Source organism: Rhinolophus hipposideros, assembly GCF_964194185.1.
Source record: "Rhinolophus hipposideros genome assembly, chromosome: 8".
Lineage (NCBI taxonomy): Eukaryota > Metazoa > Chordata > Mammalia > Chiroptera > Rhinolophidae > Rhinolophus > Rhinolophus hipposideros.
This window is the reverse complement of record NC_138054.1, coordinates 66,996,215-67,022,801: the sequence shown is the minus strand read 5'-3', so window position 1 is coordinate 67,022,801 and position 26,587 is coordinate 66,996,215. Positions and strand designations below refer to the sequence as shown.

Genomic DNA, 26,587 nt, shown 5'->3' with positions numbered 1-26,587 from the left:
CCTCTGAAGAACTTGACAAGTATTCCCCTTTTAATCGGTTGCATCAACATTCTCACTACTCCATTATCTCCTATCAAAACAAACATACAAAACCCCAAACACCCCCTCCCCCCACACACCCCTCTTCACCCCACATCTATCCCTCTGCTATAGCCTGCTTCTCTGCTCTCCTTCGTGGGAAAACTTATTTTACGGGTTGTCTATAGTCACTGCCTCCTCATTTCCTCACAGGATTGCCTCATTCAAATAGGGTTTTCTGCTCACCACTCCATTGAGCTTACTCCCGAATTCCTATTTCCAGCACTGGCTTCTTCTTGGGACTCCACACTTACATATACAGTTACCTGGAGGCCATCTCTACATGGTTATCAATCAGATATTTCAAACTTAACAGTTTGAAACAGTCTGGCTAAAACACAATGTCACCTCCTGCCAACCTGTTCCTCTTGTTGTTTTCTCCACACTAGTAAATGGCATTTCCATCATCTAGTTGCTCAAGCCAAATATCCTTGACATTATCCTTGATGTCTCCATTTCCTTACAATCACATCCCACCCATCAGTTAGTTCTGCTGGACCACATCCCAAATCCACCTACTGTTCTTAATCCCACCACTCTTACTCCAGTTCAAGTCGCCATTACTTCTTACCTGGAACATTGCAACAGCCTGCTAATTTGTTTTCCTGTTTCTATTCTTGCTCTACTTCAGCCAATTCTCCACAGAGAGGTCAGAGTGAGCATTTTAAAACATAAAACAGCCTTCCACTGAGTTGAGGGTGCCTTAAAAAGCTATGCAGGATCTGCCTCCTGCCACTTCTCTGTTTATCTGTTATTACTTTTCCCTTTTCCATTACACTTCAATCACACCGGTCAGTGTCCCACGCCAAGCAGGTGCCTTCTGTCCTGGCAGTAATCTGCCATGTTTATTTTCCTCTAAATAATTATTAAAGATTACCAAGTTGATCAGGCTTTAAAATTGCTGACAGACAAAAGGTATTTGGGTATCATAACTGAATTTATGTTAAAGCTTTTTCACAATCATTTTATAATTAGAAGGAATGTATTCTTAAAAATTAAATACCAATATATAGTCTATTTATATATAAGTTTTTAGTATTACATCACTTAAGTAAAGATGAGATACAGTATATAAATTAGCTTGGTACAAAAGTAATTGTGGTTTTTGCAATTATTTTTAACCTTCTAAACCGCAATTACTTTTGCACCAACCTAATAAAACGAATTCAGGAAGCCATGATAAATAAAAAGCAGGCTGCAAGATCATTAATAAATCAATATTTAAAAGCAACCAATGCAATTTAGGAAAATATATGCCAGCAATGACAAAAAAAATGAAAGCCAGACTTAATGGCAAAGCAAAATGAACAAAATGATTAATAAACTTAACTGGGCAGAAAGGCATCAAAATAATATGCAACTTAAGACAATGAAAAAGGAACTTCTGAAAAGAAATATTTGAAATTCCAGGCACAAACTAGTGGAACCTGGAAAGCAGCACCCAAACAAGAAAAGGAGACAACTACCTCACAAAATGCTTAATTTTTAAGCATCACCATACATTACTCAGTGGATTAAAAAATTGTCTCTGTATCAATTCCTAAATGAATAGAATACAGCATGTGAGAATTCCACACTTTTCAAAGCATTCTAATAATAATGGCCACATTTCAGAGTATATATTATGATATGTAGCTATAATTTTTAAATACCTAGTTTTGTTTTATTCCCTTTCCCTTTCCTATGTTTCTTCTCTGGTAGTTCCTATTCCAGTTAACAGTAACAAATCAGAAACCTGAAATCCTCCTTAATTGTCTGTCTCCCTTGCTCTCCAAATCCAATAGGTTATCAAATTCTACCAGTTCCTCCTCTAAAATGACGACCATCTCCTCTTCTCTTCCATTGCCTCAGTTCCTATTCTGAGTTTAAGATTTCATTATTTCTCACCTTAACCAGTAAAAACAGTTTCTTAATTCCTGTCTGATCTCACTCCTTTCCAATCCATACTTCGTTATTAATTTTCTAAAATACAAATAAGATAAAACTTGTCACTACCTCATTTAAAAGTCTTCACAGATCAAGCCCTAAACTGTATCCAAACATCATAAAGATGTCACAGTCTTTCATATCTCATCTTACCCCTCTTTCTCTTTTGAGGAGATTCCTATTTATTTCTCTATTATGGTGAAGGAGAAATGTTACTTTGCAATAACATCCCCAAGCAGAATACAGTACTATCTCTACCTCCTGTTTCTGTGCCTGTCACAGAGTATCAGAGCTAAATATTACTAAGCCAGTGAGTAATTCCTGGGTCTTGGCGCACAGCAAGCACTCAAAAAAACAAAAGAGAGAGAGAGAGAGAGAGAGAGAGAGAGAGAGAGAGAGAGAGAGAGAGAGAGAAGAGAAAGGTCTGTCCTTTTTCCAAACTCAGAAATAGTAAAAGAATGAGAGAAAAATTACAGATATTAAGAAGTCAAACGCCTGCTTTCATCAAAACAGTTTTGACATAGAGATGGTCCTTAGATACAGACGTGTGTAATAAGGCACTCGCCCTTCACCCTAGAAGAGGGAGACAGATGCATAATGGACAGTGCCATGTTGGACAATTGTAGGTCAGTGAGGCTGAAGCAGAAGGGGGTATGATAAGAGAAGTAAAATGTGGTCACTGCCAGTGGCTACACTTTTTACTATAACGGAGAACGCAGATCTACAATATGCAAGAAGTCAATGAGCAGAGCAGCAGAGGTGACGGATGGAAGAGAGAATATGGCCTATGAGAACCTTGGTTCTGGAGGCCCATTTACATCCGGGCTTTTCATATGGCTTGGTTGTTCAATCTCCCTAGCAATGAAAAGTATCATAAGTGTTTCAGATGTAGTGACAAAAGAAAAGACGTTAGAGAAAATATGATTTTAGTGTCAAGTGGAAGAGCAAGCCTGGCTTAATACCAGACAAGACAAATCATCCCACCTCAGAAACTACGCATAAAGCGATTTTAGCTTTAAAGATTTCTGCTAAGGTTTTTAGTTTTCACAAACCTCAAATTTTATTTAAAATCTAAACTCTGAATTTTATATTTTTCTATTTAATTCAACTAATATTATTAAAAATAGCACCATAAAAATGGTAAGAATGCATACCTTCCAGAAATGGCTACACATTTTAAGGACATTTAAGTAAGATAATATAATACAAAATGTCTAGCATGTCTAACACAGAACAACTTCATTAAATAGGTTTTTCTTTCTTTCCTTTCTTAATAATAATCTCTAGTGTAGTTGAAATAGTATAGAAATATTTTTAAATATTTAAAAAGCAAAACTTCCAACCCCCTGTCATGACCTGGAAAATTCATGTTAATGACAATAAGGGTATTATGGCTAAAAGAAAAGAATAATGAGTGATCTAATCAGCAATGAGAAATTCCTTAAATTCCATCCTTACTACGGCTTTTAATCCCTCTACCTCCAAGATAGGAGGGTAAAAACATATTTACCACTAGGCTGCATAGTCAATGAAGTAAAAACTGGTCAAGGAGTTAAGAGGTTTAATTAAATATTTATCCCTGGATCCACCAATACCTTGTTCTGCTCTCTGACAACTTAGTTTCTCTGTATGTTAATTTCTCTATCTGTAGAATGGGTGTAGGAAGGAAGGGAGACACTTATTACCCTGTAAAGTACTGAGGTTTTTTAACTATTAACAAGTTAGGCTACATTGTAAGAAAAGTAGGATGGATAGTCAGATACTTTTTTTTTTTTGCTTATTAGAATATCTCAGGGTTGGACGGTACCTTATAGCAAGTACCACAGGTTTAATTTAACTAATATTCACAGAAATGAAGAAGATGGATATTTGCTATATTCGGTCCTACGCAAATACTGAATATAAATATAGTTTTTAACTAACCAGGCTAAGGCATAAAATCAAAAGATACTAAAAAAAACCATAACATGTTGTTATGGACTGATCTGTGTTCTCACAAAATCGGTATGTTAAAAGGCCTAATCCCCAATGTGACTATTTGGAGACAGGACTTTTAAAAAACTAAGGTTAAATGAGGTCATGAGGTGGGGTCTTAATCTGATAGGGCTGGTGTCCTTACAAGAAGAGGAAGAGACACCAGCGATATCGCTCTCGGTCTCTGTCTCTCTTTCCTTCCACAAACACATACAGAGAAAAAGGCGAAGTGAGGACACAGAGAGAAGGTGCCGTCTGTGAGCCAAGGAGAGAGGCCTGACCAGAAACCAGCCCTGCTAACATCTTGATCTTGGATTTCCAGCCTCAGAAACTGTGAGAAAATAAATTTCTGTTGTTTTCAGCCGCCCAGCCTGTGGTATTTTGTTATGGCAGCCCTCCCTGACTAATACACATGGTCATAGGACAAATGAAACTGCAGCAATTCTCTGAGAGTACTTCATGCAACATTCGTCAGTTTTCTAGTTGCCCTAAAGAAATTTCACTCTTTCTTTTACCAGTCTGATTGGTGGCAAAATAGAGCAGAACAAAACAAAATACTGAATTGAAAGTTAAAATTTTATTGTTTTGAATCTCAACTCTATTTTTCCCTTAAAGACTATTTTTCCTTCAAGACTTTAGGCACTGAGCCTAAACTTCCTTATCAGTAAAATAGGAATGGTAATCCCAGAGCTACTTGCTTCACTAGGTTGTTGCGAAGAACAAATGAAAAAATGGCTTTAAAAGTGTATAATACAGATAATTGGGATTATTAAGGACAAACTTGCTGTTCACCACCTTTCTTAGAGGCAAAACTCAGACCGTGAATAATACAACGTACATACTTACAAAAAGGACATTAGAATCTCCTGTTACTACTTAGCCCTTAAGGATTCTAATATTTATAAGTTGAGTAACTACTCTAGGAATATCTGCTAGAACTACTTCTACTTTACTTCTTCTCCCTTTGGCTTCCTCTCACTGTTGACTGGGACTTTTAAAAATTAGGGTAATGTTATCTTTTGAGGGGGTAAGTGAACATACCTGTATTTATTTCAAAACACAGTAATGAAGGCTGGAGAAGGAAGAATGACCTGAATTGTTCCGTTTTCCAGAGCCCTGAAACATTGTGATTTCTGAGAAAAGTGTGTGAGAGCAAAGACTAGTAATATCTAAAGCAGAGCTGTCCAACAGAACTTTATGTGATGATGGAAAAGTTCTAGATCTACATTGTTTAATGGGTAGCCAGCCACCCGCAACATGTGGTTTATTCAGCACTTGAAATGTGGCTAGTGTGACTCAAGAGTTGTACTTTTAATTGTATTTAATTTTTATTAAATTTAAAAAGACACATGTGTCCAGTGGCTACTGTACTAGACAGTGCAGCTCTAGCAAATGTAAAAACTCTGATATTTCTAGAAACCCTTGAGAGAAAGAAAATATGTAATAGAAAAATCTACAAGTCTATGGAAGCATCCTTTCAAAATGTGACAAAATAATCAGAGCAGGTCACACCCTGAAGCAAAGAAAAGTAGAAAAAAAATTCTTCATATATTGTGATATTAAAAATTCAGTTGTAATTTATTGCTTATATATTAAAATAGTAATAAAAATTATTAACATTACATAGCATTGTTTTTAAGTGTTTACTAGGTGCATGACATGGTGCTAAGAATTTCATAAAAACCATCCTGTTGAATCCTCCCCAGTACGATACCACTTAGTATGGTATCGTTACTCCTTTTTACAAATGAGGAAGTGATACGCAGGGAGGTTGAAGAAGTTTGTAAAAGGTTACAGTCAGTAGGAAAGGCAGGATTTGAACACAAACTATGCTCTTAACAAGACTGTCTCTCTCCTCAAAACAAATAAACTCATGAAAAAGAACCCTTACAAATGCTTCTAACATAGAATACCCACCTTGGGAAGAACTATAACCAGATGTGACTGTGGATAGTCTACCCATTTCCCTGCAGTAAGAACTGAAGCACTGGTGTTTATTAGCTGATCTGGACACTGAATAAGAGTAGGCATAGTCTGGGATTTCATGAGGTAAAAATTAAACACAGGATGTGATGTCCATAGGTAGCATGTTTTATATATTCCCAGAGCTTGGAAAATACAAAGGTAATAATGCAGGCTTCCATGCACATACCAATGAGAGAGAGAGGCTGGGGTGGAAGGGAGGAAGGGGACAGGGAAGGAGGATGCTTCCCCCAGAAATGAAAACTAGAAAATATAAAAAAGAAGCATCAAATGTACTTCTGAAAACCCATTAAGACAGAACCCTTTCAGTGTTAGATAACAGTTGTGGTTTTAATAAACTGTAATCCTACGGCGATAAGCACAGAGATCAAAACGGAAATGCTGGGAGCAGAACAATTGCCTCCTCTGTGTCATGGAGGACACACCTCAGAGGAGGCAGAAGACAGACACGGGACTGGTCTCATGTCCATAGGGACATGCCACATCGGGATGTGCCACTGATTAGCCACTCTCTCCTATTAACAAGTATTCCTAGTGCCGCTCAGCTGATCCTTTGCCTCCAGCTCTCCTTCATTTACTTTGCTCCCGTTAGAGATAAATGTGATGAGATGGTAATACTCCTCTGGGATTGGGGGGGAGGGGAAGCAAGCTAGGCAATTACTTTCTCAAAGAGAGCAATAAATCCTGTCTTCTGCATGCAGCAGATGTGAACAAAGAAGACGAAGCAGATCTCTCCTTGGTGAGCATGCCTCCCCCACTCCCTCTATAGCAATTATACATCTCTGCACGTGCACAGAGAAGAACCCCAGAGAACATCAATATGTCCTTTAACAAGCAAAGCAGCTAGCAACGAGTAGCTAATGAAAACGCACAGAAGCCATAATTCCCTTTGTCTTACAGACTGTCCTAGTAGACTTCAGCTGTGTATAAGACTTACCTTTTCCAGAGGCTTACAGAAGTGTGATCCAGAGCATAAGAGAAGCTAATGCCTTTAGGGTGCTTCTAGTCCATGCTTCTTGAACAGGGAAGAAATTTATTCGTACCAACAGTGCCACATCATACTTCTAGGCAGGCATATATGGATCTGATGTCATGAAATAAGTAGCCTGCACCACCACCACCATCCTCCTTCTCATTTGGGTCAGCACATTTCAGAAGTAGAGTTTTATGTTCAAATCTAGGTCCTATACTCTGAATGAGATACAGACACACAATCTCATTAAAAGGAAAGCAAGAGGATAGTGAAGGTTTAAGAAACTATGGAGGTTTAACCAGGGGAAACAGCAGAGATGTGTGCAAGTATCTGGAGTGTTCTCCTATACAGGAGAGATAATATTTGCTTTATTTGTTCGATATTACCCCAAGGGAGAGAACTAGGACTAGTTGGTGGAAGCTATAGATAGATAGGGTTCAGCTTATTACTAGGAACTTTCTGGCAGCCAGAGGCATCCAACAGTGGAATGGACTCTCTGGGAAGGAAAGATACGAATCTGCCATTCATTGAGGGTACGGAAGCAGAGGTAAGATAACCTGGTGGAGATATTAAACCATCGGGGGAACAGGAAGGCCCTGCAAACCCGAGATCCTGTAATTTTAGAGGGGTCTAGTTTCATCTTTACTACACTGTACAACTTTAGGTTTGTGGTGTGGACAGTGTACATACCTACAACACCAACTTTCTCTCTGAAGGCTTACAGAAGTGTGATATGGGGGCAGAACAAATTAACATCCTCATCATCACCTTCTTTCCCTTCCGCTTCCTCACCTACCTGCCACTCACTGGCACTCTGGAAGGCACTTTACATACCTCATCTCTGACTTTTGAAAGTCAAGTTCCAGCTAGGCTACTGTGAGACTCTGAGCCAGTAACACATCATCTTTGGTTTTTAACTTTCCTCAGTTGTAAAATGAAGTGTTGAACGTGATCTACAAGGTCCCTTTCAAGTTCTATCACACTAAGTCTATGGAGCAATAGCAGCAGGGGCCCAGCTCAATTATTTCCTCGGTATCCCCTACAACTTAACCTGGCAGATACTCTGAAATATCTTCCATCTTTGAAATAATAAACAATGGGTGCTGCCTTGATTTTACACAGTAACTATAGTCCCAAACAGTTAAGTGTAAATGGAATTTTTTAATAAAAAATGAAGTATATTCTGAGCATACCAGGATGGTTAGTTCAAATTATAGTTGGTTATTGAAATTATAGATGGTTAGTTATAAAAATAAATTCAATGTCTGCTGTAAAGTAACTTGTTCTACAAATTCGAACTTTATATATTGGATTTTCTCCTATACTACTTTGTCCTCCACTCAAATCCACCATGTCAAAGCCACACTGGAGACCTTTCCTTTGTGCTTGGTAATCAGTCTATTGGTATACCAGAACGACAGCTTTGGAAAGAATGTTAAAACTCATTTAGTTCAATGCCTCCTCCTCCTCCTCCCTCCAATTCCGACAACCCTAACTAATGCTTGAAGCTTCTTTCTACCATGTCTACCAAGTCTTTGCTTACACTTCCAGTAAGGAAGATCCCACATCTCCCCAGGAAGTTCCTTTCACTCTTGGCAGTGGACTTGGTCTTAGGAAAGTAGTTCTCAATATTTTTTGTATCTCAGTACCCATGAGGCAATCCCAGCATACTTCCATCAGTAATAGTAGTTTCATATAAAACCAAATTTCTAATAGAGGTTCTCTCTCTCTAGGGGAGAGAGAGAGAGAGAGAGAGAGAGAGAGAGAGAGAGAGAGAGAGAGAGAGAGAGAGAAAGAGCGCGCGCGCAGGGATTGGAAAACTTTTTCTGTAAAGGGCCAAGTGGCCCTTTTATGAGACATATGGTTTCTGTTGGAACTATCCAACTATGTCACTGTAGCATGAGAGCAGCCAGAGATAACATATTAACAATGAACAGGACTATGTGCCAATAAATCTGTATTTACAAAAACAGGTAGCAGACAGGATTTGGCCTATGGGCCATCGTTTGCCAATACCTGAACTTGAGGAATCCTTCCCTAAATAATTCTGCCTGGCTGTGATCACCCCATTTCAAGCATGTACTGTATTCATTTGCATATATTTATAAGCTTCTAAGTATTTTTATGTGGTCATTCTCCCACTTAACGTACAGATCCTTTAAAGAAAGCTGTTCTTTCATTCTTTAAATAAAATGTATCTAAGCTTAGGAGTAACGCAGGGTATCAAGGATACAAAGACAAGTAAGTCCCAGACTATGCCCACAAAGAACTCACAGCTTAGTAGGACAGATAGTAATTCAAATGTACAATCATAATATAATATAAAATTTTGGACTAATAGAGATTCGTTATATAAAGTGCTCTGGGAAAACAGAACGGAATGATTAACTTTGCTTCAGGAGCTGAGGAAAACTTCATAGAAGTGGTGAAGTTGAGCTAGGATTATCAGAAGAAAGATGAATAGGCATTTTAGGCAAAGCGAATACTAAGGCATGGAAATGAACAGTGTTCAGAGAGCAGCCAGCAGTTTATTATAGATGTAAAAGGGCAGAGTAAGTTACAGAGACAAATGACAGGAACTGAGATGAGACTAGAAACGTAGGTAAGCAGCAACCTGTGAAGCGTCTCGTTTGCCATACTAATGCAATATTATATTACATATTGAAGTGTTTGGTGTCATCTAAAGGATTATGTTATACATTCAGTATCTATCAAGATCTGGCAAATTTTAATGGTATTTTACATCTATAAAGGGGTTTTAACTTTTTTTCACACTTTTACATACATTATTTCCAATGTTCATACAGCTTCCATACTTACATGTCTACTAAATTCTGATACAAATTATGAACCTTTGATGTAGTGAGAAGAGACAGATTTAGAGGCAAAAGATCGAGGACTAAAATCTTGCCATTCATAGTAACAAGATTTTGATAAGTCTCTCTTTTTTTTAATGATGGAATAATGTATATTTAATGTTAAAACTATACAAAATACTTCTATATCTCTATAATAATTGTTCCTTGATTGAGGGTGGTCACTGGCAACAGTAATTTTCCATGTGCTATGCTATGACTATAGAATATATAAGATATTTGACTGTTCATACTTTCTGCTTATAAATGTTATGTAAAAGAATAAATGAATCCCTTAGTATATAAACCCCTAAACATAATCTACCTTATTTACATTTTTAAGCATAATATTTCCATCCTACTCCCAAGTTAAACCTTCAAATACTAAGCCACTATTGTGAATATAGGAGATCCATAATAAGTGCTTGCTAAAATGATTTGCATCTGAAAATATTCCACGATGTATTTGGAGCAATGTCTCCAAAAGGGCATTGTGAAGAATTCTTTCTCTGCAGCATGATCTGCAAGTATGAGTTCCAGAATCACATACAATGGTGACACATCTATACTGTATTACCTTTTTGGAGACTTTAAAAGGGTTAGTTTATTTGGGCTTTGGTAAGTTTCTTTTTTAATTAAAGTTTATTGGGGTGACAATTGTTAGTAAAGTTACATAGATTTCAGGTGTACAATTCTGTATTACATCATCCATAAATCCCATTGCGTGTTCACCACCCAGAGTCAGTTCTCCTTCCATCACCATATATTTGATCCCCTTTACCCTCATCACCCACCCTCTTCCCCCTTACCCTCTGGTAACCACTAAACTATTGTCTGTGTCTATGAGTGTTTGTTTCTCATTTGTTTGTCTTGTTCTTTTGTTGTTTTTGGTTTATATACCACATATCAGTGAAATCATATGGTTCTCTGCTTTTTCTGTCTGACTTATTTCGCTTAGCATTATAATCTCAAGATCCATCCATGTTGTCACAAATGGTCCTATTTCATCTTTTTTACCGCCGAATAGTATTCCATGAATAAGTCTCTTAATCCCTCATTGTTTCCACAAAACAGGAATAGCTATAGTACTCACTTCATAAGGTAACTGTAGAGACAGTGTGAGATAATTATGTGAAGGATTCTTTGCAAACTATAAAGAGCTGTATAAATGATACATGGGATTTGTTAAAATTGAAGGATAAGTCGGCAAGGGTGAGATTCTTTTACTCACTCTAATCACTTTTGCAACACATACATTCATACACAGCCTAGTAGAGGATAACTCTCTATTATGCATAAACATAGATTCTGACCTTTTCGAGGATCTGATTTTTGCATGGTACCATCAGCTATACCAAATAGGAAATCGTTCCTCTTTAGCAGGATGGAGCAATCTAGAAGAAAAGATAGAAAAAAAATCATAAATGTGAAGTACTATAAATCAAAGAAGACATGCAGTGAAGTTCAGTTTTTATCAGAGGAAAGCAGCAGTCTGGGCTCCCAGACTTGGTTCCCAAGGGCAGCAATTTGGTTAGGTTTCCAATTTCCAGGATCGCTCCCTCAGCTTTGTGGTTCAGAATCCCGATTCTGTTACAAACAGAACAGATTGTTTGAGGGCAGGTCTATAGGTCATTAAACAGTGATGGACAAACTAGAATGTTAATTTATTAATTTACTGTGAAAAATATAACAGCCACATGAACGAAAATATTGTACACTAAAAACTACAAAGCACTGCTAAAGGAAATTAAAGAAACCATAAATAAATAGAAAGACATCCCATGTTCATGAATTAGAAGGCTAAGACTGTTAAGATGACAATTATACCCAAAGCTATCTACAGGCTCAATGCAACCCCATCAAAATCCCAATGATGTTTCTTGCAGAAATATAAAAAAGCCATCCTAAAATTCATATGGAATTTCAAAGGACCTTGAATAGTTTAAACAATCTTGAAAATGAAAAAAACAAAGTTGGAGGACTCACACTTCCGGATTTCAAAACTTACTATAAAGCTATAGTAATTAAAACAGTGTGGTACTGGCATAAGGACAGACATATAGACCAATGGAATAGAATAGAGGGCCCAGAAATAAACCCTCACATGTACAGTCAAAAATTTTCGACAAAGGTGCCAAGACCATTCATGGGAAAAGGATGGTTTTTTCAACAAATGGGAAAACCTGGATACCCATATGCAAATGAAGTAGAACCTTTACCTTACACCATATACAAAAATTAACTCAAAATACATCAAGGAAATAAACATAAGAGCTAAAATTATAAAACTTTTATGAGAAAACAAGGAAAAATCTTCATGACATTGGATTTGACAATGATTCTTAGATATGTCGTCTAAACCACAATCAACAACAAAAAAACAGATAAATTGGATTTCATTAAAATAAACATTTGTGCATCAAAGGACACTATCATGAGAGTCAAGAGACAACCTACAGAATGGAGAGGATACTGGCAGATCATATATCTGATAAGGATTAATATCTATACATAAAGAACTCCTACAATTCAACAAAAAATCTTCAAACAACCCAACTCATAAATGGGCAAGTGACTTGCATAGACATTTCTCCATTTATCTGTACAGATGGCCAATAAGCAAATGAAAATATACTCAACATCATTAATCATTAGGGAGCTGCAAATCAAAATCACAATGAGATACCACTTCCACACCCATTTGGATGGCTATTATAAAACCAACCAAACAAACAAACAAAAATAGTGAGTATTGTTGAGGATGTGGAGAAATTAGAACCCTTGAGAATTGCTAAGGGGAATGAAAAACAGTGCACCTGTTGTGGAAAATCTCAAAAAGTTAAACACGAATTACCATATGATCTAACAACTCCACTCCTGGGTACATACCCAAAATAAACTGAAAGCGAGGACTGAAACAGATACTTGTTTGTAGCAGCATTATTCACAAGAGCCAAAAGGTAGAAACAATCCAAGTGTCCATCAGTAAATGAACAGATAAACAAATACGGTATACACATACAATGGAATATTATTCAGCTTTGAAAAGAATACAATTCTGATACTTACTACAACATGGCTGAATCTTAAAAACATTATGCTCAGTGAAATAAACCAAAAACAAAAGGTCAAATATTGTATGATTCCACTTACATATGGTGACTAGAATATGCAAATTCATAGAGATGGAAAGTAGAACAGAGGATACTAGGCGTTGAGCAGAGTGAGTCATGGAGAGTTATGAATTTAATGGGTTCAGAGTCTCTGTTTGGGATGATGAAAAAGTTCTAAAGATGGATAGTGCTGAGGGCCACATAACATTGTAAATGTACTTAATATGTTAAAATGGTTAAAAATGGTGGATTTTGTGTTGTATATTTTACCGGAAAAGAAAAGAAACAGGCAACAGGCAGATTTGCACCAGGGTTTTAACAGTCCCATTCAACCATCTCACAATAGGAATACAAAAAGCTTCAGAGGGACTTTCAAGAAATTAACTCCTGAAGTTAACAGCATTCCCTTTCCTGGCTAATCCTAGATGTAACCTGCTGTCAACTTTTCTTTATGACCTCCCATTTAGCATGTTTCCAAGCTGGTATCTTCTGATAAACACATCCTTTCTTTGCATAACATTACTCTCTATATATACAGCAAGTGGTGCAGATATGCTTTCGATTTGTCTCTTTTTTTTTTTTTTTTTTTTTCTATTTTTTTTTTTTGTTGTTGTGAGAGCCCACTGGCCCATGTGGGAATCGAACCCGCAGCCTTCGAGTTAGGAGCACGGAGCTCTAACCGCCTGCGCCACCGGGCCGGCCCTGCTTTCGATTTGAATATTAACTCTACTAGCTTTGGAAACTTAGACAAGTTACTAAATGTCTCTGGGCCTCAATTTCTGTATCTTTACGGCGTAAGTAATAATGTCTACTCCAAAGGGATTTTGAGGATGGAATGGCATTATCTATTTTAATGAATTAATATAAATAAGTATCTGATAGCTAGGGGGTTCCTCTCCACCTCTCTACCTTTTTGTCATATTACTGACCACTCATGAAGTCAGTTCCTCTGTACCTTGGCTCCAGGGCATCCGTAAGATACAGTCATCACCACAGCTCTCTGCGGTTTGGAAGGCCTTGCTCGTATCTCTATCAGAAACTTCTGAAAGGCCAACGTCCAAATGACCAAAAGCAAATGTAGACAAATTCATTTTCTGCCTATCTCACAAACCTTTCCTTATACACTTCTATCCTCCCTGAGGCCAGAGACTGTCATAGGCTTGTTTTATATTCCACAAATTGCCCAGCAGAAAAAGAAAATAACTTTGTCAATTTTTTAAATTGAATTTTCAACAATTCTAAGTTTTTTATAACAGGATCTTGCATAAATTTCCAAGTACACAAGTTCTATTTCTATACTTGTAATACAAAAACAGTAAGTATGGTTCTTTTGCAGCGACAAGAAACTAAGAAAAATATATAAGGTGTTACCGGGTGTGATAATGACCATTTCAAAGCCTACTACATGATAACTGGCATGGACTAAAAGTGTCACAAATAACAGAGTAAGTCCAATATCCCACTATGAAAAAATACAATAATGAAACTGACCCAATATGAGAAAAAAATCATATTACACAAATCAGAAAAAGATCTATTTAATCTCCACTTAAAAAGCAAAACATCAAATCACATAATGATCAGAGAATAGCATCAAATCAAAATTCACATTCCTGATTTTACTCCTAGACCACAGTGGTCAGACATTCAATTTCACCTTGTCTGACTGACCTAAACTTCTTCAACTACACCAATTAGGATTATCATCAGTACATATTTAATAAACACGCCTAGGCATAAAACTGGAATTAGGAGACAAAGAACCATAACAGAACAAAGAAATTGAAAGGTTACAAGGAAAGGCTAGAATCACTTTGTTAAATAAACTTTCATATTGTTAACTTATGGAACCATCATAAGAGAAGGGAAACAATTATGTGTTAGGTTTTGTGCTAATAAGCACTTTAAAATAACTTTTTTGTTCCAGTATAAGAACAAGAATATACAGTATAAAAATATACATTCTGAAAGGTACACAAATCATAAGTATGCAGCTCAATGAACTTTTACAGTGTATCTCCAAACCAAGGAAGAGATCATTACTAAGACACAAAGTACCACTTTTGTATCCTCTCCCAATCATTACTTCACTCAAGAGTAAACATTGTCTTGACTTCCATCACTGTAGATTAGTTTTGCCTGTTTTAAACTTTATACAAATAAAATTATGTTACATGTACTCTTTTTTTGATGTCCATTTCCTTCCACTGAACATTTTGTTTGTGAGAGTCATCTATGGGGCTCCTCCTAGGCATTTTTACCTTCATTACTTGATTTAAAGCACTCAACAATTCTGGCATTTCCCATTTAAGCTAAAAAAAAGAGTTGAGGTTCGTAAAGTTAAACAAGATTAACTAAGGCATCCGAGGTCACATGGTTACTAAACAGAAAAGCTAAAATTAAAGATCATCTAATTTCAAAGTTCATGTTCTTTTAGCTCCAATGTGCTAGCCTATTATATAGTTTAAAAGCAACATGAAGTCAATCCCTTCCCTAGCTTACTTATTATAGACCATATATATGTATAGAGCAGGGGTGTCCAAACTGCAGCCCGCGGGCCAACTGCAGCCTGCAATCCATTTTTAATTGGCCCACAGCAAATTCCAAAAATATATTTAGTTTACTTAAATAAACCAGTTGAGGCAATACTTACTTCACCTAGAGTGAGTGGCCCAGCTGTTTGTGTATTTTACCGCATATGGCCCTTGGTGAAAAACGTTGAAAAAAGTTTGGACACCTCTGATATAGAGGCTTAGCAAATAGTCAAGTACTATGCAAACGTAAGAAATGATAATTGCCACAGGAAGGAGCTACCTATGGCAGTGGCTTTCAAACATTATTTGTGGAGCAGCTGGATGGCTCGGTTGGTTAGAGCGTGAGCTTGCAACAACAAGGTTGCCGGTTCAATTCCCACATGGGATGGTGAGCTGCGCCCCCTGCAATTAAGATTGAAAATGGCGACTGGACTTGGAGCTGATGGGCCCTGGAGAAACACACTATTCCTCAATAATAATAAAAAATAAATTTAAATGAAAAAACAAATTGTCCCTATCTTAAGAAAAAAAATAAATAAAAACATCTTATTTGATTGTGACCCACAGGCTTAAATCTAGGCATTTTTACAACGATATGCATTTCTGAAAGACCTTATATTCTATATTCTGTAAAAGTCATGTACTAAAAATGGGCTTGTGGGAAAAATGGGAACAGACTACTAAAACTCCATGGAACTCTGTATCCTTTACACACACACACACACGATGTGAGTCACTAACAAAAGGTTAAATGAGGCTCAACACACTAAATTAAAAAGAAGGAAGAAGGGTGCAATCCATTTTAGAATAATTTCCAACTAAAATGATTATTTTAAATAAAGTTTTAATGTGTAATGAGTGAAACAAACCTGTAACTCTCCAGAACATTAAGCTTCTAAGTGACTTACTTCCCCAGGGTTTTCTGGAGTGAAGATTTGAATGCATGCCACCATCTGCAGACGAAGCCACTTAATAAAAGCTTTTCATGGTGACAAAATTAAAATCTTAGCTCAGACTCATATGGCTTTGGGGACCCATAAGAGACTAATAACCCCTTTATCATTTTTTTTATCTGTTCACACTGTCCAAACAGACCTTTGAAAGATGTCTATGCTACAACTATTAGAGATCTATTAGGGTCTGATAGGATAGACTCCTGTATAGAAAATTACCTCCTTAGACATAGAGCCCTGAGAATAGATGAAATCCTCATCTGTTTAGGTCACGGGAGACAGGTACATAAAGTAATTTGGGCTCACTGACAGAGCCACATCTATAAGTCATTTTGTAATCCACCCCCACCACACACACGCGCACACACACATACACACACACACACACACACATACACACACACACACAGTCTCAAGTTCTTAGCCTAAAAAAGGTGAGTTATGAATCCTTGGCATTATCCATGGTCTTTAGGAATCTCACAGAATTACAAACCTGGAACAATTATAGTTTCTCTGTACCAAGAAACTGAGATGCAACTTAGACCTAAACTTGGCCTGGTTCATTCTTTGTCACTGAGTAGTCACTTCCTCAGGGCTTCAAATTCTTCACCTGAAAACCAGGAGGTTTTCCCAGGCAGGTCCCATATTTACTATAAACTAGCTGCATGCCTGTTTCCTCATCATCCACATCAAGTGTCTGATTTTAAGGCTTCACAGAAAATCCTGTTGTTATTGAAATAAGGGAAATTTATCAAGTGATATCAGCTACTCAGGCAATTGCTCTGACAATCATTTCTGGTTGGGAAACTCTGAGACTACCTCTTTCTTCATTGTAACAGGAAGGCCAGAGACTACAGGGACTTCCAGTGAAATATTTTCTGTGAAACAGAAACAACAGCAATCTAAGGAAAGGGCTTTCTTCTCTAGAAACTGATTTTATTGAGAGGGCACAGAATAATCTTTGAGTGGTATAAAGTTAAGACATATTATAGATTTAAAAAAATTATTTGGGGGTGAGACAGAAAGAATATATAAGCATGCCAAACAGCTAAGGCAGAAGAATAGTACTATTTGCTAAGAGTATTTACTAGGAATCTTTGTGCTAACTTGAGAATAAAGCCTCTTTTAAAAAGTCAAAAACCTTTGTATATAACAGCAGGCATTCAAGAGGCATGAGAAGAAAAAAAAACATGTCTAGTTTCACGTCAGAGACAAGTTTATGGTTGCTTGGCTTTCTGAGTTTTTTATTTGGTTTTGTATCCCAGAAATTTAGCCTTTAGGACACAAGATGCCTTTCTCAACTTCCTCAGCTTTTGAACCAGGACTTTATCCCTTATTTAAGATCTACTTTAATACTTCCTCATTTTAAGTCTCGGGTTCATTGGACCAGGATTAGTGGTAGACTTTAGCTTAGAGAACAATTTTATATGGTAGTACTAGTTCAGAGAACTCCAGATAGTTATTTCATCAAAATCATCGATAAGTGTCTAACCTGTGCAATGCTCTTTCACACAGAGCAGTGATGCATACTTTTTTCCCACCATGACACACCTGAAGAATACAAAACACTCCTAATCAGTGGGGGCAGGCTCATTAAAGGCACTGATTTTCAGCCAGAAAGTAAGAGGTAGGATTAATTTGATAGGGAGGGAGGCTCCACTGGGTGAAGGTGTTTTGGAATCTCCAGGTGTGTTTGTGTTGTTGGAAAAAGTACCTCCCCCAGTCCATATGCTTCTTCCACTGCCCTTCCTCAGCCCCGGCGTCCAGAGGAGTGTCATCCAACAGAAATATAATTTACGCCACTTATGTCATTTTAAGTTCGCTAGTAGTCACATTTTTAAAAAGAAAACAACAGGTGAAAATTATTTTAATAATGCATTTTATTTAACACAATATATTGAAATGTTATTTTAAAAGTCAATGAAAATACATTTTTACATTAAGTCTTCAAAATCCGGTGTGTATTTACAATTATAGCTTATCTCAATTCAGATGCTAAATTTTTATCAGATACTTGATTCAAATGTCATAAAATTTACAGTTGAAAAAGATTTATATATTGTTATTTAAAACATACTTAAAATTTCCCAGTAACTATATAAAGGATCAATTTCTAAATTTAGTTAAAATTAAATAAGATTTACAATTTAGTACTTAAGTCACACTAAACACGTGGCTATTGTGTTAATCCATATCTTGAGGAAATAATAAAATTAAATGTTAAGTACTTACTATCGTGTTTCCCCCAAAATAAGACCAGGTCTTATATTAATTTTTGCTCCAAAAGCTGCATTAGGGCTTATGTTCAGGGGATGTCATCCTGAAAAATCATGCTAGGGCTTCTTTTCTGGTTAGGTCTTATTTTTCAGGGAAACACGGTATGTGCCAAGCATTGTTCTACACATTTTACTTGTACTAAATTGTTCAATTCTCACAACACTGTAAGTTGGGTACTATTATTATCTTCATTTTATTGATAAGGAAACCAGTGCAGAGAGATCTTATAATTTGCTCAAAGTTATACCATTAGTAAATGGTGGAGCTGGGATTCAAAGCAAGGTAATTTGGCCCATTTCTCGTTTCCGAGGCTTAGGGTTTTTCCCGGAAAACTGGGCTACTTACAATAGTATGCCCTAGGAGTAAATGCAATCTTTTGTCTATGTTTGGTTAGAGGCTCTCAGCATTGGCTGACTTTATTAGATGTCCCTATCTTGATTATATGTTAATGAAAATTAGCTCATGTCACCTCCCCCACCTTAAAATTTTCCAAAGGTTCCCCACAGCACTTAAAATTAAACCCAAGTATCTTACCCTGACCCACATCATTCATGATCTGATCCCAACGACCTCCCCCTACCGCTCTCATCTATTCACTTAGCTCCAGCCACATTGGCCTTCTCTGCTCTTCATGCATGCCAACTCCTTATTACTTTAGGGCCGTTACACTACCTGGAATGCTCCACCTCATATTCACATGACTGGCTTATCATTCAGGTCTTAGCTTAAATGTCACCTCCTCAAAACTGATGGTTGCTAGAAGGGTGGGGGGTGGGGATGAGGGAGAAGGGGAAGGTATTGGACAGCATAAATTGGTAACTACAATGTTGCCACGGGGATATGAAAGACAGTTTGGGGAATATAATCAATAATGTTGTAAAGATTTTGTAGGGTGTTAGATGGGCACATGTCTTATTAGGGAGACCACTTCATGGACGGTTTAGATGCTTGACCACTGCACTGTACACCTGAAGCTGAATAATACTGTATGTCAACTATAATTTAATATACATAGTCATGGGATATGGAGTACAACATAGGGAATAGAGTCAGTGGAAGAGTAATAGATATATACGATGTCAGAGGGGCACTAGATTGGGGCAGGAGGATTATCACTTTGTGAGGGGTGAAATGTCTAAATATTGCATTGTTTTTTACACCTGAAATAAATAAAAATAAGTCACCTCCTCAAAGAACTCTTCCCTGACCACTCAATCTCGTCACCTAGAGTCTCTCTTATCATACCACTCTTAATTCTCCACAGCAGTTAGCACCATTTAATATTTTCCTTGTCTGTTTATTTGTCTCCTCCAGCACTGGGATATCTGTATCCCAGCACTCGGAATAGTGCCTGGTATAGAGGAGGCACTCAATAAGTATTTTTGAATGAAACAAATAAATGCTCATCATTAAGAAAATAAAGGAATAAAATTCAAAAACTACATGACCAGAGCACCGTGACTATTTTCTGAATTTAAAAAAGAATATATTTGGATGGTTTGTAATTTAGACTTAGATGATTTCTGAGAGAGAAAAAGTTATGGAAAATCTCTTAAAATGAAACAAAAACAAGCTGGGTCCTTTATCTGTAAATTACTCTCAAATCTGACAGGATCATTACATAAAGGTAATGAGAGGATGAAAGGAGTTGAGAGAATGTAATTTAGCTTTTCAAAGACTTTTCTGTATACAGTTCTCACAGGTTATTAAAGAAATCCACATAACACAAAGGCAAATTCTATCTGTTTAAAACTCATTTAAAAGACATGCACTTGCAGACTGGTGCAGCCACTATGGAAGGCAGTGTGGAGGTTCCTCAAAAAATTAAGAGTAGAATTACCATATGACCCAGCAATCCCTCTCCTGGGTATCTACCCCAAAAATCTGAAAACATTTATACCTAAAGACACGTGTGCTCCAATGTTCATTGCAGCTTTATTTACGGTGGCCAAGACATGGAAACAACCAAATGTCCTTCGATAGATGAATGGATAAAGAAGTTGTGGTATATATACACAATGGAATACTATTCAGCGGTAAGAAAAGATGATATAGGAGCATTTGTGACAACAGGATGGATCTTGAGAGTATGATGCTAAGCGAAATAAGTCAGACAGAAAAAGCAGAGAACCATATGATTTCACTGATATGTGGTATATAAACCAAAAACAACAAAAGAACAAGACAAACAAATGAGAAACAAAAACTCATAGACACAGACAATAGTTTAGTGGTTACCAGAGGGTAAGGGGGGTGGGGGGGGTGGGAGATGAGAGTAAGGGGGATCAAATATATGGTGATGGAAGGAGAACTGACTCTGGGTGGTGAACACACAGTGGGATTTATAGATGATGTAATACAGAATTGTACACCTGAAATCGATGTAACTTTACTAATAATTGTCAAACCAACAAACTTTAATTAAAAAAAAAAAAGATGTACTGAGATGACAAAAGAAGATTTTAAAAATATGAGAAAGTACACAGCTACTTAGCAGCACTGGAAAACAGGGAAGAGTACCATCAAAGAATCAGAAACTTTGAAGAATTTCTGAAAAATATCATCTAAATGGAGCTATATAATGGAGAAAATCAATCCATTGCTGAAAGCCTCTAACAAACATAGGTAAAGGATTGTATTTAATCCTAGGGTGTATTAAATAGACCAACTACCCGGGGAAAAAAAACCAAGGTAAGAAACAAGAAATGGGAATTGATGGTAAGTATAGATACCTGAGATTTTAAGACCTTTGTATCTCAATCGATACAAAACTTCCAGCTGCAGTGTTTGCTTCTAGGCACAAGATATACAATACTATTTTTATTAAATTTTAAAGATACTTTAAAATGAGAAAGCGACAAGGACTACTACGAAGAATCTAGTCTAAATGTGACATTGAGAAAAGATTAACTGAAGGCATTCTCAAGAAAATGCAATGGGATGAGTGTAGGAGCGCTTCTCAAAGCTGCACTTTCTCAAAGCTCGACCTTGGGCAATAGTGGAAAGGTGGGTAGGGTAGAGCTGAGACTAAAGGAAAGAACAAACATTGTTTTTTTAGCACTTTTACATATAATGACCATTTCATCACAACAAATATGAAAAGTAGATGATATTCTCTCTCGCTCTTGCTCTCGCTCTCCCTCTCTCTCATCACTAAGGCTCAGAGAGTACCTTAACCAAGTTACTTGGATATCAGTGAATATTAAGCCTTATCAAGCTTGGGATCAAAATATGCATATAGGTTTTAAAGTCTACCTAAAATATAAATCTATCTCTATCATTTATTTTCCACAGGTATCCAAGAAAGTGACTCTATCTCAGCTTTACTTGGAGAAGCACTTTAAATAACGTGAAATATACTTTATAAAACATAATACTTTTGCAACATATTATACAAAATATAAATGACTTCCAATTTCAGTCCTTTATAATTTTCAGTTAACCGACTTACATATTATTTTATTTGTATTATAGTTATTTATATACATCTTTTACAGTTCTTTTAGCACAATAATTCCCTTGAAATTAATATGCAGATGATTCATTCCTACACTCACTGTAACAGTACCTTGGTTAATAGTTTAATGAATGTTTGCTTACAGAAAGAATGTGATCCTCACAATAGATATGCAAGGTGACCAGGACACCTATTCACATTATCCTTATTAAACACTTGAAGAAACAGAGGCAGAATAAACTCTGATGCTATTTCTCAGCTAAAAGACTCATTTGTTGAGCTAGGGTTCCAGTCTTTTCCTATTGCACCACTGTCTCAAAAAAGATACAAAGCCTTATTCTCCAACTGACAGTCTGGCAGGGTGTCCAAAGAAAAAAGCTTTAGTTTTTTAAATGTTTGGAAAATCCTAAAATATGGATCTTAATGTGAATATAAAATATTTGTCAACTTTCTGATTTGTTTTATTGAGACAGAGTGGTAGAAGGAAAGTGAAAGTACTTCTTAAAAATCCTCAACTTGGTTATAAGTTACCTAAAACCCAACAAAAACGGAAGCTGAAATGTTAACAGCTAACATTTATATCAGCTCTTGGGAGCAATTCTATGTATATATTTCATATGATTATCCACAATATCCAGTGAGAAATTACTATTATTCCCATTTCATTGATGAGGAAATTTCAATTAGAGAGTTAGATGGTTGAAGTGGGATTTGAAACAATGTAGGTCATGCTCTTTGCAGTACACCATGTTATTACTTGCTTGCACAAAGCTAATCAAGTCTTCTGATTGGTCTCTCCTGGTTCCATCCCATTATGTGTATGGCAACCAGAGTAATCCTTCAAAAATAAACAGTCACTCATGTTGCCTCTGTTTCAAATCCTTCAACAGTCATGTAGGCAACAGAACGAAACCCACCAGTCCTGGCATTGCAGATACAGCCCTTCAAAACCTATAAACCCTTTGAAGTTTGGCCCGACTACTTCTCCGGCCTCATCTACCCATCTTCTCCTTCTCTTTACCTCTAGCCCTAAGTTATTCTAAATGACCTACAGCCCCTCAGCTCCTCTGCAATGAAGTTCCTTTTCCCATCATCCACTCAACTTGTCACCTTACAACTCATGCTTCAAAATTTAACTCAGAAATCAATGTATCTTCAGCCTTCTTAGCTCTTTTCCCTAATCATTTCCTCCTCTGTGCTATACTGGTATCTGGTTCGTACTCACAGCATTTAAATACTGTATTACAATTACTTATCCACCTCCCCTCCCTATTTGACAGGGAAGCCCCACAGGATGTCTTAGTCATCTTTACATCCCTAGGGTCTAATATACTGCCTGACAGTAGCAGGCATCAGGTATAGTTTTGTTGAGTTGAAATCACATATACTCACTTAGAAAGTACACAAGTGTTAAAAAAAAGGTATTGGATTTTGCAAAATATACAGTTTCAAAGGGGGAAAAGAACCCAAAGTCCTTTAACTGAACCATGTATAAGAGTGGCAGCTACCCTGAAGGTCCTGCGCGCACTGTGTGCCCCAGCTGGGCTCCAGAAGCTTCATTACTTTCATATTACCACTGTGGCAATTTTTAATGAGCTCAGCGCAAGCAAGATAAATTGAAATGACAGCCCTGGCAACAAACATCTCTTATTTATCACCAGAACTAGTCTCTCACTAGCAGTGCCGTGGATAAGCCTTCTTCAAAGCAAAACAGTATTTGTAGAGTATCTTCTAAGAGACCTGCAAACACTGCCTGGCACTAAGGGGAATCCCCCAAAATGTAAGTCCTCATTAGGACGGGCAAAGAATGTATTCTTGAAAAATAATTGAACAACACAGATGTCCAGTAGAAGCAATGCTAAAGGACTCATTATGTAGTTCATCATTTATGGGTCCACTGCCTATCCAAGGGCTAACTGAAGTGCCTCTGGCGCTCTTCTTGCTTCAGGTGTCACAACAGTATGCATGAGGAGGAAACCAAGAACCAGTACGAGGCATTCCGGCAGAAGGAAGGTCTGTCTGTAAAAATAAAGCCCTTACCCCTCCAAAAGTTTGAGGGCTTCTTGGTACCAAAGCATCCCTACCAATGATTTAAGGCTGCTCTTCTGAGATAAAGCCAAACAATCAACTGTTGACATAACGAAAGTAAACTTTATAGTGCAACTAGACACAAACATGGTTTAAAAGAGAGAAAGAAAAATGCCAGGAAACCCTGTAGATACAGGGAGATACACATACTCACCGTCTTTCACTGTATCCAGGTAATACCCATTTTGGCTTCTTAGGGCTGCCATAACAAAATGCGATAAACTGGATGTAACAAACAACAGAAATTTATCTTCTCACAGTTTCAGAGGTAGAAGTCTGGAATAAAGGTGTTGGCAGAGTCATGCCCTCTCTGAAGTCTGCAGGAGAAGATCCTGCCTTGCCTCTTCCAGCTCGGGCAGCCCATGGAAACTAATACAGATTTTAGTACTGCTGAGAGTGGAGTGCTGCTCTAATAAATACTTGAAAATAAGGAAGTGGATTTGGAATTGGTAGAGAAATATTGCCTGGAAGAGACAGTTGGTAGAAATAGGTGCATTAAAGGTGCTCCTAGTGAGGCCTTAGGAGGAAGTAATGAACATGTTACTTGACACTAGAGGAAAGACAATTCTTATTATAGTGGCAGAAAACTTGTCCGAATTCTGTTCAACCATTGTGTGAACTTGTAAGTGATGAATTTGGATATTTAGTTGAGGAGATTTCTAAGCAAAGTGTTGAAGTGTGGTCTAGTTTGTCCTTGGTGCTCATAGTAAAATATGAGAAAAGATAAATTGAAGAACAAATTGTTAAGCAAAAAAGGAACCAGCACTTAATAATTTGGAAAATTCTCTGCCTATCCGTGTGTTCTGGAAACAGGGTCAAGGGTGTGGCTGGACAATCATTTGCCTGACTCATGGATACAACCATCACAGAAGCTAGGAATAGAGATATGGTTTTATATGTACATACATATATACTATATATAGTCTTTACTTCATTCTCCATCATGACAACACTCCGTGTCACGTATCTCTTCTGGTATATGGCAATTTCTGTCAAATAAAAACATGATGCTGTGTCCTCATCCACCTTATTCACTGGATCTGGCACCATGTGACTTCTGGCTCTTCCGCAAAGTCAAAATGATTCAGGACATCAAGACAGCCATGATAGGGCAACTAAAGACACTCACGAAAGAGGACTTCCAGAACTGCTTTAGAAAGTGGCAAGAATGGGGTCAGTGTGTTTGAAGCAAGGGGGAGTATATTGAGGGGGATTAAAGGCAATGTGTCTTTTACTATAATACATTTTTATTTAAACATTCACTGTATTTTGTGATCACACCTCATATATATGTATACACATACCTATGTGTGTGTGTGTGTGTGTGTGTGTGTATTTATCCTGAAAAGATGTGTGGAGGATCCCTCTTGTAAGATGGTTTGGACCCCATGAGTAGCATGGGAGACTGACAAGGTTTGGAGGATTTCATACCAGCCGACGGGCTGCCAGCCTAGACTAGAAGGGAGAGAGAGGGGGAAAAAAATGAAGGAAGAATAACACCAAGGGCAGCACCACAGATGGGAAAAGGGTGCAGCTGCCCCAGGAGGCCAGAGGACAGAGCATGGAGCCACAGAGGATTTTCCCCAGGCCTTGAGATCGAACAAAATTTGCCCTTTTAGTCCTTCCATTTTCTCCCTTTTGTAATGGAAGTACCTTTTCTATGCCTGTCCTACTATTGCATCTTAGAAGCAGATAACTTATTTTCAGGTCCACAGACGGAGAGAAATGTTTTTCCAGGACAGACCACACTAGAGTCTCACCTATACCTGACATAGAACTGACCATATAATGGAAGGTTCATTTCTGGGCTCTCTAGCCCATCCCATTGATCTACACATGTTTTTATGCCAGTACCACGGTGTTTCGATCACTGTAGCTTTATAGTGTAGTTTGGTGTCAGGGATCATACCTCCCACTTTGTTGTTTCTCAAGATTTCTTTGGCTATTCACGGTCTTTGTGATTCCATATAAATTTTAGGATTAGTTGTTCTAATTCTGAAAAGAATGCCATTGGGATTTTAATAGGGTCTGCACTTGTTATTTCTTAATATGTGTTCCAGACGATCAGGCAAATTGGGGAAATACTAGCTTAGGCTGAAGTTTAACTAACATTCAACAAGTCTGGTTGAGGAGCCCATAGTATATGAAATGGCAGTTGTTATTTCCCAGTAATACAGAGGAAGGACAATACAACAATATTTATTTAAAACATACTATGAGTCCACCACTGTACCAGAAACCACCATGGTATACAGTGGGCACTAAAAGTTTAAGATGTTGCTTTGCCTTCCAGGATCTGTGTTCTTTTAATCTGTAGAAAAGGTAAAACTTAAAATACATCCAGACTGCTGAACCTGCCTGATCAATGAAATAATC

General features: G+C 37.3%; 1 protein-coding gene across 13 annotated transcripts in view; it reads right to left on the bottom strand.

Annotated features, from left to right (window-relative positions):
• SCMH1 (Scm polycomb group protein homolog 1) overlaps positions 1 to 26,587 on the bottom strand; it is a 144,311-nt gene that overhangs the window by 105,180 nt on the left and 12,544 nt on the right. For all 13 annotated transcript variants that reach the window (XM_081055413.1, XM_081055403.1, XM_081055412.1 and 10 more), the window contains exon 2: positions 11,103 to 11,183. In XM_081055413.1, the coding sequence (XP_080911539.1) occupies positions 11,103 to 11,127 (25 nt within the window). In that variant the 5' untranslated portion in view covers positions 11,128 to 11,183. The remainder of the gene's footprint in view (positions 1 to 11,102; positions 11,184 to 26,587) is intronic.